General features: G+C 40.8%; 1 protein-coding gene across 1 annotated transcript in view; it reads left to right on the top strand.

Moving 5' to 3' along the window:
* The window catches only part of ADAMTS12 (ADAM metallopeptidase with thrombospondin type 1 motif 12), a 333,668-nt gene that overhangs the window by 114,217 nt on the left and 202,780 nt on the right, over positions 1 to 16,671 (top strand). The window contains exon 3 of the mRNA XM_062211778.1: positions 12,874 to 13,027. Coding sequence (XP_062067762.1) covers positions 12,874 to 13,027 — 154 coding nt within the window. The remainder of the gene's footprint in view (positions 1 to 12,873; positions 13,028 to 16,671) is intronic.

The following is a 16,671-nucleotide window of genomic DNA, read 5'->3' as shown; positions in this document are numbered from 1 at the left end:
CAGGGGTTGTCTCTGAGAAAAATAGCAAGTTCTGCAGAATAGAACCTGATACACAGGGGATTTTAAAAAGGACAAATTATAAAAACAAAGAATAAAAAGTATAAGTTTAATAAAAAAGTGTCCAAGAAAGGAAATACTAAAAACCTGTATGGCAAAGAGGACAACCTATTAAAGTAGCTGTAGTCCAGGAAGTTGTATCAGTACATTCTGACTGAGTACCACTCCTGCCATGTCCTTGAAATACATATGGGATCATTAGAAATAATTTATTGTTTATTGCATAAAATAACTGTGCATGTATATATCTGCACTGCATTTAAATGTAATATATTGAACTTGATTAGATTCTGTATTAGAAACAAAGAAACTATGAATAGCGAAACAATATGTTTTGGGGAAAATTTGAGAAATTTGAACATGGAATGAAAGATTGCTTTCACCGAGTGCTGATAGCTAAACTTGTTAGTGAGGGAATGGGGCTGTAGATAAACAGGAGGATATCTGCTCCTTAGCATGTGCGCTGAGGTATTTAAGGCTGATTGCCATGATGTCTGCAAGTTACTTTCAGCCTGTGTATAGAAAGAAATGAGAAGTGGAAAAACATTAACTTTTGTTGAATCTCAGTGGAGAGATAGTGTCTATTGTACCATTGATTTTTCTATATTTTTGATATTTTTCAAAATAGAACTCTGAGAAAACAAAAAAAATTCATTCATATGTACTCTGTATTTATTTGATAAGGAGAGAGAAGGAAAGCACACACGATTCCATGCTCTGGTTCACTCTGCAGTGACTGGGACTGAGCCTGGCCAAAGCTGAGAGCTGGGAACTCAATCCAGGTCTCCCACAAAGGTGGCAGGAACCCAATCACTTGAGCTATCACCACCGACTTGGTGAAGTCTGCATTAGTAAGAAGCTAGAGTTAGGAGCCAAAGCCAGGACTCTAATCCAGTTATTCCAATGTAGAATGCAGGCGTCTTATCCACTAGGCTGAGCACCCACCTTAAACGTACACATTAAATCAACCTATCTTCTGCAACTTAACAGCCAGGCTCTGGCCACAGTGCTTGGAGAGAAACTGGAACTGCTTGCAGTGTCTGGTTTTGGTGTGATTTGTTCACATCCAAAAGGGCACCACTGTAAATTGCTCACAGGCTGTCTTCTTGTGGATGCGAAGAATGGCAGGGAAGTTGAACTCTAATGAAGATGAAGTCTGGTTAGTTCGCAGCCTTATTTAACAAAAAAAGAAGTCATCACACTTCAGGGAGCACAGAGACACTCTATTATCAATGTTGTCACTGTATGTTTTTTTTCCAATTCTGAAGCTCATTTCCTATGCCTCGTGTAATACCATGGAGAAAATAGATCCTTTTGTTAAGCCTGAGCAAAGGAAATAATTCCTTCCCAGTAGAGTAAGTTTTCGCATTATCAGTTTCTTCCCTGAGGAATGTGATTCTTGTCAAAGAAAGAAAATTATACTTTTTCTACTAATTTGTTTCTCTAAAGTTGATGACATTGGAGTGCTGGAGTCTCAAGGTCCAATTCTGATGTTATTATTTTTTTTTTTTTGACAGGCAGAGTGGACAGTGAGAGAGAGATAGAGAGAAAGGTCTTCCTTTTGCCGTTGGTTCACCCTCCAATGGCCGCCGTGGTAGCGCGCTGCGGCCGGCGCACCGCGCTGATCCGATGGCAGGAGCCAGGTGCTTCTCCTGGTCTCCCATGGGGTGCAGGGCCCAAGCACTTGGGCCATCCTCCACTGCACTCCCTGGCCACAGCAGAGAGCTGGCCTGGAAGAGGGGCAACCGGGACAGGATCGGTGCCCCGACCGGGACTAGAACCCGGTGTGCCGGCGCCGCAAGGCGGAGGATTAGCCTAGTGAGCCGCGGCGCCGGCCCTGATGTTATTTTAAGAGAGATATTGATGCTATAGTTCGTCCTAGGGAAAGCAGCAAGGCTGCTGGAGACTGACCATACTGGGAAAAGATAAATGGTAGAAGGCAGTGGGAGAGTTTTGCTTGAAAAGAGAAGCCTTAGGGACACATGATAAATGACATCCAATGTACTTGTATTAATGATGCTGTGCATAAAAATGTGAGACATAATGCTGGTGCAGCTCCAGAAGGCAGGACAAAGTGATGAGTGGAAGTTACAGGGACACAGATTTGTCATGCCATCAAGGGAGGGCTTACTAGTGATTGACACAGGTTAGCAATGGAGGATGACTTGAGAAATGGCCTCTCCTCCCTGAAAGTGCATGTGTGCCTCCACAGGTGAGCTGAGGGGGTAGTTCAAGTATCAGCTGAAAGGTAGAACCTTTGAAAAATCTAATGATCCTAATATTCTCTGACTTCGCAGGAAGCAAGTACTGTTTTCTGTGTTAATGCTGGGTGCTAGCCACTGTAGTGGATAAATCCTCATGATATTTCATCTGCTGGTCATAACAGCTATATCCACTATGTGTTCCCAGTTTCTCATATCGAGAGTCTGAGACTCGGCAATCAACCAATTTGAGCAGGGTCACACAGGAAGAGAATGTAGAGCCTAAGAACTCAGACCTTAAGTTTAAAGACCAAGCTCTCCATACTATCTTAATATTTTTGCATCTGCAGGTTATAATCCATCACTTGAACATGAAATTAATTTAGTGTGTTGGGACCAGAATTTAATGTGAGTGAGATAGAATAACATAGAATGAAATAAATCAGACGCCTTCCAAATAGGAAATAGTTTGGGTGTGTGCAGAGGTCACGTGTGAAATGTACTTTTTGCTGTGAGTTACGGCCAACACTCTGAACTCATGGACCCTTAAATTTGTTGAGATTCCTTCTCTTGGCTTCCCTGTGTTGGGTCCCTTTTGGGGGACCCATTCCCATCGCCAATCATCAGGTGTAATAGTTTCCAGGACTGTGGTAACAAGTTACTATAAACCTAGTAGTTGAATATCACACAGATTTACCTTGCACATTTCCTGTCATCTTCCAAGGGGAAAAACGTCCCTGTTTTCTTTTTGGCCTTCACTTTGGCCACCCGCTGGTGTATCTTCTTCCATACATTTGTTCCTTCCCAGTCTCTTCTTCATCTCCAGGGGACCCCTATGTCTGCAGTTGGGTTATTTCTGGACCTCCCAATTCCCTTCTTTCTTCAACATAATTATTTAGGACTTTCTCAGCTACTATTTCCCCTCCACCCACAATTGTAATGTTATTTTCAGGGATGTGAAAATCCATCATAATAATAGGAGAATTTTGGCCAAAAGTTATCACAGATACCCACACCTATTCTCCTTGCAGCGTGGTGCAGAATTACACAGAGCTAAAATGAAATAACTCTGCTATGGTAGTGACAGCAGTGGAGTGTGGGAAGTAGAGACAGGGAGTGTGGCAGTATTCTTTAGAGTCCAGGGATAAGCAAATCTTTCTTTTTGTCCTTTTGTGTTAGGGATATGGTGTGAGAATAAATATTTATTAATGTCCCCATTCCTTTGTTGAACATCTCATGCTAGACGTCTTCTTCATTTTGTTATCTGCTGTCTTCCATGACTCTCGGTGAAGTCAACATGCTGTCAGATTCTCCATCACCAGGCCATCAGAAGTGGCATTCTCGCAGGCCCCAGGTCATCGTTAAACATCTCAGGAATGCTTCAGGTCAGACCTCCACAGGGAGGGGGACAGTCATGCTGGTGGCCACAGCAACAGTTGTGCCTGGATGCTCTGCTCCACCCTCCAGGGTGGGAGAAGGGCCAAGGCCGTGTTCTCCACAGCCCAGGAACGGCTGTGTTGCCTTTCAGTGGAGAAAGGTTTCCTGTTTGAAATGGTGACCTGCCGGGGTGTCATGAAAACACTGTGCTGTGTCATGGCCAGATCTCCACAAAGGCTTTCTGCTCCCCACAGGGAAAGTGCTTTAGTTTCTGGAAGCTGATTCTCTCCCATTGTTCTCCCTGATAACATATTTCCTGGACTTCCAAATGTACTAGCATTTTCCCCATTTCTTTTTGTTGGATTCTACATTTTCTGATGAGACATGGCAAACATAGGTAGATGGTTTGCTGCCTAAAGGGACAAAAAAAAAAAATCCACAAAAATCAGCAGAGACATTTGAAGAAGTAGTAAACTTTTCTGATGTGTTATTAGGAAAATCAAAGCAGTTGGACATGAGTTGAAATTTCTGTCATCTTTCTTTTTTTCTCAGGACAAAAAAATTATTTTATAGGGGGTATCATCTGTGGGACTCTCCCCAACCTCTGTCCCTGAGGACAGTGCTAGAGAGAAGTTCTGATGAGTTTTTGGTCACCACAGTAAATCTGCACTGATGCTCATTCGCTTAGTTGGCTCTTCTAGGAATGCATAGATCTAGATGGAATGAAAATCCCTGGTTCAATTTTCAATAGGCTTGGTACAGATCTTCAGCGTTTGTGTAGGCTACCTTCTGCGTTTTCTTCTTGACGTGAAATGATTTCACGTTTCAAATCTTGGACATTTATTCAACTAGGGTATCTAATTACTGTAAATGTTTTAAAACTTTTGGGGGAGCACAGAGGTACCTACCTTTCAATTGCCCCGATCTGCCAAGTTGTTACAAACATGCTTTACAAACTAAATTTGTGAGATATTTCTTCACCGACTGAAGTCAACAATCATCATGGCTGAAAAATTTTTTTTTTTTGATTGAGGTAAACTAAGTGTCTAATTGGGGCCATTACTAAAATCTCACCCATATTCTTAGTAATGTCTGTTGGGAGTGGGAAGATAAAGCAATCAAGTCCCACATGATTGAAGGCCATGCTTTTCAACTTGTGATACATGGATTTATCTATATCAGAATCCCCAGGATGCTTGCTAGAGTACAGATGCTGGAATTTTCTCACTAGATTTACCAAATCTCTGCACAAGGCTGTATTTCTAATAAGCTTTCCTTATGATTTTTTTTTTAAAAATTTATTTGAAAGAGTTACAGGAGAGAGAGAGAGAGAGAGGTCTTTCATTGCTGGATCACTCCCCAAATGGCCACAGTGGCCAGAGCTAAGCTGCTCCAAACCCAGGAGCTGGGAGCATCTTCTGGGCCTCTCATGTGGGTGCAGGGTCCCAAGCACTTGGGCCTTCCTCTGCTACTTTCCCAGACACGTTAGCAGGGAGCTGGATCAGAAATGGAATAACCAGGATTTGAACTGGTGCCCATTTAGGATACTGGGGCTGGGGCTGGGGCTTTAACCAGCTGTGCCACAATATTGACCCCTCCTTATGATTCTTTTATACACTAAACATTGGACTAGGGCAGGGGGAATCTAATGTCTCATTTTTTTTTTGTTGTTTGGTATTTGGATTTTTCATTTTATTTTTAAATTTTTATTTATTTACATTTTATTTGAAAGGCAGAGGCAGAGACACAGAGGGAATTTTCATCTACTGATTCACTCCTCAAATGCCCGTAACAGTCAGGGCTGGGTGGATATGCAGCCAGGAGATAACTCAGTCCTGGTATCCTCCAGGGGTAGCAGAGACCCAAGTACTTTAACCACTACCTTCTCCCTTCCATACTGTGTGTTAGCAGGAGCTTTTACTTAAACCAGGCACTCCAACATGGGACTCCAAGGAGCATCTTGACTACTGTGTCAAATGCCTACCCCATGCATTGTTAATTTCTAAAAAATCCACTTTACTGGAGTGATGGCTAGTTTTCTATCAGTGACTTAATCTTTCTTCTCAAGCAACAATAGTTAGTGAGTTTGTGAGAGTAGCTGTTAGGAATTATAATTGAATAAATGCACTCAGCACCAAGGATTATAAAGTGAAAAAAACATAATTAAGAAGCAACTTTCTTACTCTCATTTTAGCAGCCCAAACAGAGTTATTTCTAGAACCAAACAACTGTGTTAACCATACTGCATGAGGAAATGATTGATTTAGTCACAAGAGAGAGACTGGATGCCATCAATGTGAGGGGAAAAAAACTTTTATTGAAGGCTAAGCACTGTTGTGCATCATTTTTAGGTATTATCTCATTCAGTTCTTGCTGTACCTCCTCACCAGAAAATATGCTCATCATCACTTTACAATTGAGAAGACCAAAGCTCATAGAGACCAAATTACTTGTACAAAGCTACACTGCTGGTTGGTGCTGGACTTGAGCTTTAATCGCAGGCCTGAATTCAAAATCTGGCTTTTTCCATTCAAGGAAAACAAAATGTGCTATAGCTTCTGTTTCTAGTAGGAAAAGGAGGTGGCCATGGTTGCCTAGAGACTTAGAAATAAAGGCTATCAAATATATCAAAAGAAATATCAAAAGAAAAAAATATCAAAAGAAATAAAGGCTTTAGCTTAAGTCCACAAGAAGAAATCCCAGTTTGGGATTTGTGATTTACTCTTCCTGAGAGATGTCCAGGACAAAAACCTCCCGGGGCGAGAATATGATTGTGAAGTACTGGAGGTTTGATCAGAAGCCTTGGGCATGGCTCCAGCTCTAAGACTCTGTCAAAAAGGAAGAAAGTGGAATCTATCAATTGTGTATCGTCTCAGCATACACCTGTCATCTCTGATTCTCTCCTACTTAGTGTGGTATCAGCCAGCTCTGCTTTGTGTTAACTAAGGAAAGGCCCTTCCATAGAGAAGATGGAAAATTCTCACCCATTCTCTGCTTATTATTGAATTCCACAAACTTACAGTCAGGGAAGACAGTTACTTCTGTGGCTGTGAGGAGAGAGAAGGTGGAACTGATTCTTCTAAGAATCTTGTATACAGGCCATGTGGGCCTTTATAGAACCTCCTCCTTATGCTACCAGTATCTGAATATGGACTGTGATTCGCATGTGTTTGAATGTGTCTCATGCTTGAGGCTCCGTCCCAGGTCAACAATTCAGGCTCTGACACATCCCACTGACCACTGTTAATTAGCAGTTTCTTGTTGCTTCCTTCTGGCTACCCATAGCCATCAGACCAGCCTACCATATCTGTTGGCCCACACCACATCCTCCTTTTTTTCTTCACAGAACATTAAATATACTGACATCTAACAATTCTAATCTTACATTTGTGGGGGCCTCTCACCCCCTTGTATAAGTACATATCTCTTGCCTCAAGCCCTCAGGTAACCCTACCAAATTGTTCTCTTCAAGAATGACTCACTCCATTGCTTCAGCTTCATTCATTGTCTGGTTGAAGGTGTGATACTTCTGTTTATCATGCCGAGAGGCCAGATGTTGGAGTATGGGATTGTTCTTCTAACTCAGAGGCAGGATCACTGCCACTCCCTGGTCTTCCTTCCGTCTGGCTGGGTGGACAGCACCTCTCTGTCTACTGCAGCAAATTTTAAGTTCCACCAGTGTGGCAAGTGGTAGCTCTTAAAAATATGCCCCTTGGAACTAAAACAGATACCTTTAACTTCTGGGCCAACCATTTGAAGGAAATACACTTTATCCTAATAACTGATAGCTAACACTTATTAGGCACTGTGTGCTAACACTCATCCAGGCAATTTACAGTAACTCATTCAATGCACATGGCAAACTTTAGTAATAATAATAATTTGTTGTCACTATTCATATTTATCAGTTGAGGGAACTGAGGCTCAGAGAAGGTATTTGCAGCCAAAAGAAGAATCAAGACATTGGACTCCTGAGTATGTCCTTTTAACCACCATGTTGGATTGTCCTGTTTGCTTTGGGTGATACTATGAGAAAATGAGCTACTCTGCATGTATTGAGTACCTACTATATGCCAAAGCCTCTGCTAGGAATTTTACGTAGAGTTACAGCCCTGAAATTTAAGATATATTTCTTGCCATTTTACAGATGAGAAAAATGAAGCTCAGTGTGTTAATTTGATCAAGTAATTAATTAGCACAAGCTGTGTAAGTGCTAATTCTATGAAAGCCTTTCATAACTTTATGATCTCAAATTCTTCTAGAACTAATTTTGTCTTCCACATTGAAGGGATATTTTGCTCCTTGAACCCTGAACTGCCAAGTGCTGTGTAGTCTTATACAAGGGTATGCTATACATATTACTGTTGTGTTAGGCTTTTCTGAAGAGCATATGATGGGGACATTAAATTGATACCCTGGTGCTCTCGGGGACTAGCTTCCTCCAGAAGTGGAGCCTGGGTTCCAGTCTTCATGATCACAACCCCCAGTTCCAGGTTCCTACTGCGGAATCCATACCCTTCTGTTCTCAGGGCAGTTGCAACCCCTTCACACAGCCCTTTTCTGCTAAGTTTCCCAGTGGTTCATTCCATTTTGGTGTATGTTGCATTTTTTATATCAGGTTGGTTCCATTGATTCTCTGAAGTCTGTGTGCAACTCCTTGGTATTCCTAGTCTGGCTTCTGATTTACTTACTTATGGAAACCAAACTGTTGTAATGAATAAGATGCATTTTTGCAGTTTGCTACTTTTAAGACAAATGCCCAAATTTGCCCTTGATTACAACACTCAGCACCGTGTGATGAAAAACCTCGTGGCTTTTTCTTCTTCCTTAGTCAGCCAGTTTCTAGAAATAAACAGTCCCATAAGGAAGCCATTAACTCTCTGTGACTATTTAAATTTAAGATTAATAACCAAAGTTTAATTAAATTAAGGGACAGTTTTCTTTGATGAGATTAAATTAAAAGTTTAGTTCCTCTGTTGCCTTAGACTCATCTCAAGTTCTTAATAACCACATGAGGCTGGTGGCTACCAATATGTATGGTGCAAATAGAGAAATCATCAATGTAGAGAATTCCATTGGACAGAATTGCTCTAGAACAGATCTTCCATATTTCTATGTTATTAGCATCTGCTTGCATCAGTAGCTCTCAGGTAGATGTGCTAGAGAATGTCTGCCTGGGTTTATCCAGTATCTTCTCAAGCCCCATGAGTTAGTAATTCTGCCAAAACTCATGGGTAAAATCTTCATAAGTCAATTAAATTACCAGTCGCTCTCCTCTTTCCTCCATGGAGGCCACCCAGGGCACTCTTGGGATCCCAGCAGAGGCTGTGTTGTACTGGGGGAATCTTCCCACTGATCCACTTCCATTTGTCTTTATTCTACGGCTTCTATCATCCCTTGGCTTCTACTTTCTGCTGACTTATTGTCCTGGCCACATGTGTAATGAGAAAATGTTTCTGCCCCTAACAAATCAGCAACAAGGAAGTTGGAAATTCTGGGATCCTCTAAGGCTTTAGGACTGAGCCAGGTGTTTTAGAGAGTATAGAAATTCAATCTTTGCCCTTTAAAAACAGCCATCTTGTCTGCCCTCTTTGTGAACACTAAGCCCTTTACAACATGAAAATACCAGGGCTTTGCTGTTCCCTTTCCTATTGTTCAATGAATATCAGCTTTGTCTTCCTGGCTGGCTTGTAAACCTAGAGGGCAGGGGTCAGTGCCCATCTTAAGCTCTTAGCACAAGGCTGCCCATGTGATAAATGTAGAATGATATATTATGAGGCTGGTTTTCAGGGTGTTCTTTTACTCCCTTTTCTATCTATACAATGGAGAACAGGTGGTATCTTCCAGTGCTCTACACACTGTAGTTGTGTATCTTGGGTAACTTTTAATCTAGAATCTTTTTTTTTTCTGTTTTTGATTTCAGAATATATCAGTCATATTTGTAGTATGGGAATAAACAAATTGATATGGTGGCTTCTGAGATTTTCAGATGAAAAGGAATTTCTTTCCTTTCTTTCCATTCCTTTCCCTTTCTCCTTTAAACGCACGAGAGAAGAGAGCAGATTGCCGGGATGACTGCAATGGAGAACACTTCCTCTGATTCAAAGCCAGGACTGGAAATAGAAGAAGGTGATTTTCTTGGACAGTTAGCTTCAGGGAAAGTTGGAGCCAGTCCTTCCTCTGGAAAGCAAACTGTAGTTAATTTCTTCCAGCATGGTCTGGCACCTGTTAGATGAGAACAGACCAGTAAACCAAGGCCACCTGAGTACCAGATGTGCACATCTCTGTGTTTATGTCTTGGGAGCAAGGGACACCTGCTAACCTCAGGTAGGAAATCTCCTACCTCATTCTCTTGACAACTAGCCAGTGTCTCTTCATCTCCTTTCCTGCTTGTGCCTTCTCATTGACATATCTGTGGGTCTCCTGGGGTCAGCAGCCCTGCCTGCCTGTGGGTTGGCAAGTCACCAGCTCTCCCAGTCCTTGTCCAGCTTCTGAGAAATGTTGAGGTTGAACAGGTGATTTCTGTGTGCATGCTGGTAGAGAAATCGTGTAGAGAAATGCTGGTAGAAGTAAAGCTTTAGGAAAACACTTGTCTGTCTTCCAAGACTGCTCATGTATGGTGCACATAAAACCATCAGGATATTCTCAAGTGGAGTCTCATGTTTCTTCTGCACCACCTGGTTCCAACATTCTGGGCTGAAGAAACACCAATAAATCTTTCCTGGTGGAGTCTTTTGGTTGTTTTTTTCCTCTACACACATCAATAGCAGGTTGAGATCAATGCACAAGGGGCTCCCAGGCTCAGCCATCCCCAAGGAGTCCTGGCCTTCTTTGTTTCCATGGAACAAATGAGTTGCATTAGTAACAGGCCCACATTCTCCTCTGTGCCTGCTCGCTGACTCAGAGTAGAAATGGAACTGGATCTCAGCGCTGCATGGAGTCTGTTTCCAGCTATTTTGTTGTAATGATTAGATGTCACTCTCTGGGCCTTGTCAGTTCTTTCTGTTCCAGAGGTTTTCCTCTGAGGAAAAATTGTCATGCCTGTTAAGAAATGTCAGCATAAAAGCAAATTTTTTCAGCTATAGCCACTAGTAGAGCTGTTAGTTAAAAGCATTACCCCTCTGCATTTGTAAAGCAGTTTGCATGGAACTCTGACAAGCTTCGGCTGACTGGATTCTCCTAACAGCCCTGTGAGGTGAGGGCATTGCCCCCTTTTACAGATGACGATGTTGTGGCTCAGAAAGTTTGAGTGACCTATTGAAGATCATACAGATGTTATGTTTTTTTTTTTTTTTTGGTAAAAAAACTTTATTTGAAAGGCAGAAAGACTGACAGACAGATATACACACACCATGGAGCTCACAACTTCTGTTTCACTTCCCAAATGCCCTGGGCTGCCTTGCCTATGTGGTAGCATGTATCCAGTTAGCTGAGCCATCATCACTGCCTCCCAAGGTTTGCATTGGCAGGAAGCTGGAGTGAGGAGCAGAGCTGGGAATCGAACTCAGACACTTTGATATGGGACACAGGCATCTCCACTACTAGGCTAAATGCCTACTCCCCTCCCCAACACACAAGCTACACTTATGGCTACTAGTAAAGTGCCTTTTTCCCTATTGTCCTTGCTAGTAGAGATATTTAAAGGTAAGTAGTAAAAACAGGAAGCCGATTATGAGATTTATATTAAATCTGGTTATATTACTATCTACCACGAAGCAAACATTCTGCAAGGACACACAGATCATCAGAGGACAGCTGCCTTCCTTGGCGGAACCCCTCTGGAAACTTGTAAAAGCTTCTTGGCCAGCCTTCAATTCCCCTACAGAGATGAGTAGCCCTGGTGGCTTAGGAGTGGGGAGGGGAGCTTGAACTTCATAGTTCTTCCAAAATCTCTACTGAACTATTGTGCTGACCCTGAAGACCTTTATGCAAGGAAATGACAAAAAATCAGAGCCTAGTGGTGGGTAAGATTATGAACAAAGCCCTTTTCTAAGAGTTTATTATACATTAGCTCACTTAGTCTTCACAACAGTCCTTGACTAGTTCAACTGAGAGATCTGGAACTGAGCAAGTCATTTGCCTAAGGTCACAGAAGTGTAAGTGGAGGAGCCAGTTTAACCTCAGAGTCTGAGCTCCTGACTGATTCAATATAATATCCCAACTAGATTGTTTAGGGTAAGGCCCTTGTTTCACAGATATTGAATTGAGATCCTAAAAGTTAAGTCCATCCTAGGAGAAGGAATTTTCTAAGCACCTCAAATAGGCACTAAGAAGTTTTCCTTATATACACCTAAGATATACCACTTCTATACTTGACCTCTGAGAGAAGTTACTCACTGACCAGCTTCACCCAATGTCACACTGATTCTCATTTCGATGAGCTGAACATGCTTCCTTTTTCCTGGAAATTGGCAGTGGACTTTATATTTATCCCTGAAACAAAGTCTCAGATCAAGGGAATAACATAATGTTTCTTTGTTTTCTTGAGTGAAGAATTGCATTCAGCACTTTTAATCAAATGGTTGTGTGGACATCTCACTGAACCACCCACATACAGATAAATGTTCCAAAAGTTATCAATGGACTGTGGGGAGATAGGTACTTACTCCATAATCAGGCAGCTGGCAGCCTTGTCTCTTTTAGTTTTTATTTATTTGGGGGGGGGGGCAGAGGGAGAGGGAAAAGAGGCGGGAGAGAGAGAATATGCTTCCATTTGCTGGATTATCCCTCAAATGATTGAAACAACCAAGGTGCTAAAGATTGGAGTCAGGAGTTCAATCCAGGTCTTGAGTCATTAGTATAGAATCTCAGGTTCTGCATTTGCAGGAAGCTGAAATTGGGAGCTGGATCCAGTTATTGTACCAAGACACTCCAATGCAGGACACAGGTGTCCTAACAACCAAGCCAAATGCTGGCTTCAGCACTATTTGTCTGAGGGCCATAGATACCCAGCTGTGGGTTTTAGGACAGATTCGTGAACCTGAACAATTGGATGTTACTTTGGAGTGTGTGTATTCAAGAGCCTCAAAATGAATTATCTGAAAACATTGTATGATCCTGACTATTCAAACATTTCTTTATATATACATGTCCCTTCTGTAATATTAAATGGTAGACTCTGAAAGCACTGGTTTTAGGACTTTCACAGATTATCATGACCCAGATGATTTTTGATTTTTGCTAATTTTCTTTGGATGCAATTGTTTTAAATAAACCTTCTTATTGAATGTATTTACAGACCGGATCTTTCCATCTGCCACATGGAGACTTTTTCATTGAGCCTGTTCAAAAGCATCCACTGGCTGACGGCGGATCCCACCCCCACATCATTTATGGGAGGCAGAGGCAGAGAGTTTCCGAGGAGGCAAAGGAGTCAGCCTGTGGATTAAAGGGTACTGTGAGTCGAACATCCTCATGCTTGCGTGGTTTGTCCTTTTGATGGTTTCCCTACCATGTGACCTCTTCTTCCTCAAGTCTGTCACCTCTTTTCTTTTGTGTTGGCAGAAAGCATGATCCTTGTAGAAATTATTTCACTTCTCTATCCTCAAGTATCTTTGTATTCTAAATGAGAAGGGAGGGAAAGAGTCTTCCACATCCTTGCCCCATTGATGATATTCATAAGACATTCATAATGGTTAATTACTTTAAAAAAACTCTTCCATATATTCTAGAGGAAAATAGTTGGAAGACATCATGATGTTCAGTATTAACAGTGTTATAATAACCAGGCAGCTCATCACATCTGCATATGGATGGCCTATTTAAATGTTTGATAATGCTGTTAATGATGTGTGAAGAGAAACTGAAAAAAAAAAAACAACAACAATTAGCTGATGTTGAATTCAGCAAAGTTTCTTTCTCTGCATTGTGTTGTATTTGGTATTTGCTGAGTTATGCTCCCTGTCTTTATGGCCCAGGAATGATCTGAACCACTTGTCTCTCTGCCTTGTCTCAAGTATTTTTCCGAGGCAAATTGACCCAAGCTATTTCTTTGAAACTCTCAAATTCCCTCTAACATGTAGAAGATAACAGAATGCATAAAGAAAGGGTCAATAGAAATTGAGACATTTTCTTAAATATTGTATAGTTTTTCCTTTCCTCAAAGAGGAAAAAGAAAAAGGACAAAGGGACAGATAACAAAAGGATAAATGATATCTTTATGTCTTAAATAGTTGAAGTCATTGGACCTCAAAGGGAAATAGGTAAGATGATGAAGAAGTTGGAAAAGATGGATCCTGGTAAGGGTGGAGGAGACTCAGAACTAGAGAATGAAAGAGCCCAGGGACAAGGAACTTCTGCACAGACTTCACCCACACCCTATGCTGGATGGCAGCTTCCCTGGGAGTTCTGTTGTCTCAGCCAAGTACAAAAGTAATAACAAACTTTTGAGTCTATAATGCTTTCTGTACATAAGATAGCTGTTTGGTCTCTTTAGTGAGCTACTGAGACTTTGTCCTAAATTAGGTAACTTAATGTTAATCTTTTAGTAAGTTACAGCAGAAGGGGAGAAATACATCATCTTGATAATTTTATTGCTGAAAGTACCTGTTCCAAGAATTCATTCTCAATATAAAAATTATGTACCTCTGTTGCTCGCCAATCCAATCACCTAGGTAACTGCCGCATTCCTCTTACAGTTTGGTTAATAGAGAATACCGTGTGTGTGTGTGTGTGTGTGTTACCTCATAGTTTCTAGATCAAATGTAAGGTCTGGACCAATATAGCAGACAAAGTTACTAGAGCAGTGAGTGGATTAGGCTGGACAACTGCTTCTGTGAGTCACGTTGCTCTGTAAATTGAGTTAAACTATTCCTCATAAGCTACCTTGAGCATATCTCTTTCTTATAACTCCTCTGTTGCAGTAGAGATGACTAAACATTAATTGAGAAGGCAGAGAGATGGAAAGTCAAAAGAACAGATTTAAAAATATCATTGTCTTTATTAGGTCACATATCATGCCATGATTATGTTTGTCATACCATTTTATATTATGCTTCTTGGTTAACCTTAAGACTTTCTAGTATAAACCCTTCTCTGATCCTGCCTTAGAACGATCATTGTATTGTGAATTTCTGCACACAGTTAATAAACATATCCTCTCTACTTGCTTAGAGCCTCAGAATGTTGGAATTAAATAGCTCTTTTGTCAAGAACTTTGAGAGTTACTAACATGGTTGCCTTCTTTCATGAAGGAAGAAATTAAGGCTCAGAGAAGAGAGTGAATTTTCAAAAGCAGCAAGCTAATTGGTGTCAGAATATATCCAAGCTCACATGTTAAAACTATACTAAACTTTGGGCTTTATGCTACCTCACATTTATTCTGTAAACCTTCCTTGAATATAAATCATGTTTCATTGACCATTCTCACAAACTCCATTACAGTAGGGACTCTGCCCACAAATACACTGTCACATAGTGTTAAGTACAAAGTAGAAGTCCAAGAAACCATTGAAATGAAACTGACAAAGTATGTTTGTAGCCAATAAGATGAAGTTAAAGTATTATAGCTTCTAATCTATGTAAAATTGGTAAAAAAAAATAAAAGGACACAGAGACATGTCTTTTCTAGATATTGAGGAAATATTAATTGTGATAATTTATCTTCCCAAGATAATATTTGTGATTCAGTGCTTAACTGGAAGCTAGATATTCAAGAATACCTAATGTGCTTGTGAATATTCTGAAACTATATATCACGTTGGGAATTTTAAAATCTGGGTAGAATAAATGTACTTGGTCTTGCTGAACCAGTTAATTGCAGTGTTCTGTGGCATGTTATCCTGCAGAGATGATGGAATTACCAGACAGTGGCCGTATCATTAGCTGATGTTAACACATACCCCATGCTTCGGTCAACTGATGTTGTGAGACTGAATTGTTATGATTATGTAAAAAGATCACTTTTACCACTTATAAAGTATTCTGGCTTTGTAATGTTCAGAGCAAGAACACCTTAGATATTTTTAAAAGATGTACTTTCAAAGTAGCCTAATGCTTCAGAAAAGAAAAATGTATCATTACTTTCACCTCCACTTATTTTTATTTCTCACATTGAAAAGTCTGAGGAATAGCCTTTTGCTTTAAATTGGTTAGTTTTCTTAATGTGTTTTTCCAGTTTTGTTTGCTTTCCTAAGCCTCATGTGTGCTGAGTCTGCCAAAGTTCTTCTCTGTAAGATCAACTTTCTGGAATCTACAGTAAATAGTGGGATTATAGAGCTTGCCGAAATCAAGTCCAGAGAAAATTTCAAAATCTCATGTTATCAACAACAGCAAGGTCCTTTCCTTTAGACTTTTTGGTGATAATGTGATCATACTGGGACTTGAGTGGCTGTTACATGGAAATGTCTCAGGGAACCTGGGTTCCAGAAAGCTAGGGAAGTCAGGTGGATTAGCTGACAGGTAGGATCATCTAAGGCAGATAAGATCAGAGGCTGAGATTTCACACCTCAGGACCCTCGACTAGAACCAGAGTCTAGCTCTTGGCATGCATGCTTGTGTGCAAAATTTAGGTGTTAATTCAACAGATTTTGATTGAGTAGGCTGTCTGTGCCAGGGGCACACCTAGGCTCTGTGGTTACACAATTGTGAGTAGAATATAGTTGTTTGTCTGAAGAGCTGACAGCTTGGATATAGAACATGGGTAAGTAGGAATCTGGTCCTGGATTTTTCTTCACAATATAGTGTAAGACCTTGAGGACACAGGGAAGAATGCATTGGGCTTTTTATTGCTGCACTTTATTTTGTGTCAGGACATGCAGTTCTAATTCACTCATTTCTCTGTTGTACAGAACTCCACTACACACTTGATCTTGTCCCCTGTGAGTGTTTCTGAACTGATTCCAAGTTTGGGTTATTATACCTTCTATTGCAAAGACAGTAGTATACAACTGCCTTGTATGTTTCTTGATAAACAGGTTCATAGGATTTCATTCCACTACCAGGTGTCCTGTGAGTTATTCAACTAGTAGGTGGGATAAAATCAGTAAGTCATGGAATGAGGACATCTATGATTTTAACAGATAATGCAAAATTGTGA

Source organism: Lepus europaeus, chromosome 15 (assembly GCF_033115175.1).
Source record: "Lepus europaeus isolate LE1 chromosome 15, mLepTim1.pri, whole genome shotgun sequence".
In the NCBI taxonomy this organism is placed as follows: Eukaryota; Metazoa; Chordata; class Mammalia; order Lagomorpha; family Leporidae; genus Lepus; species Lepus europaeus.
Note: the sequence above shows the minus strand (reverse complement) of the source record. Positions and strands in the feature narration are given on the sequence as shown.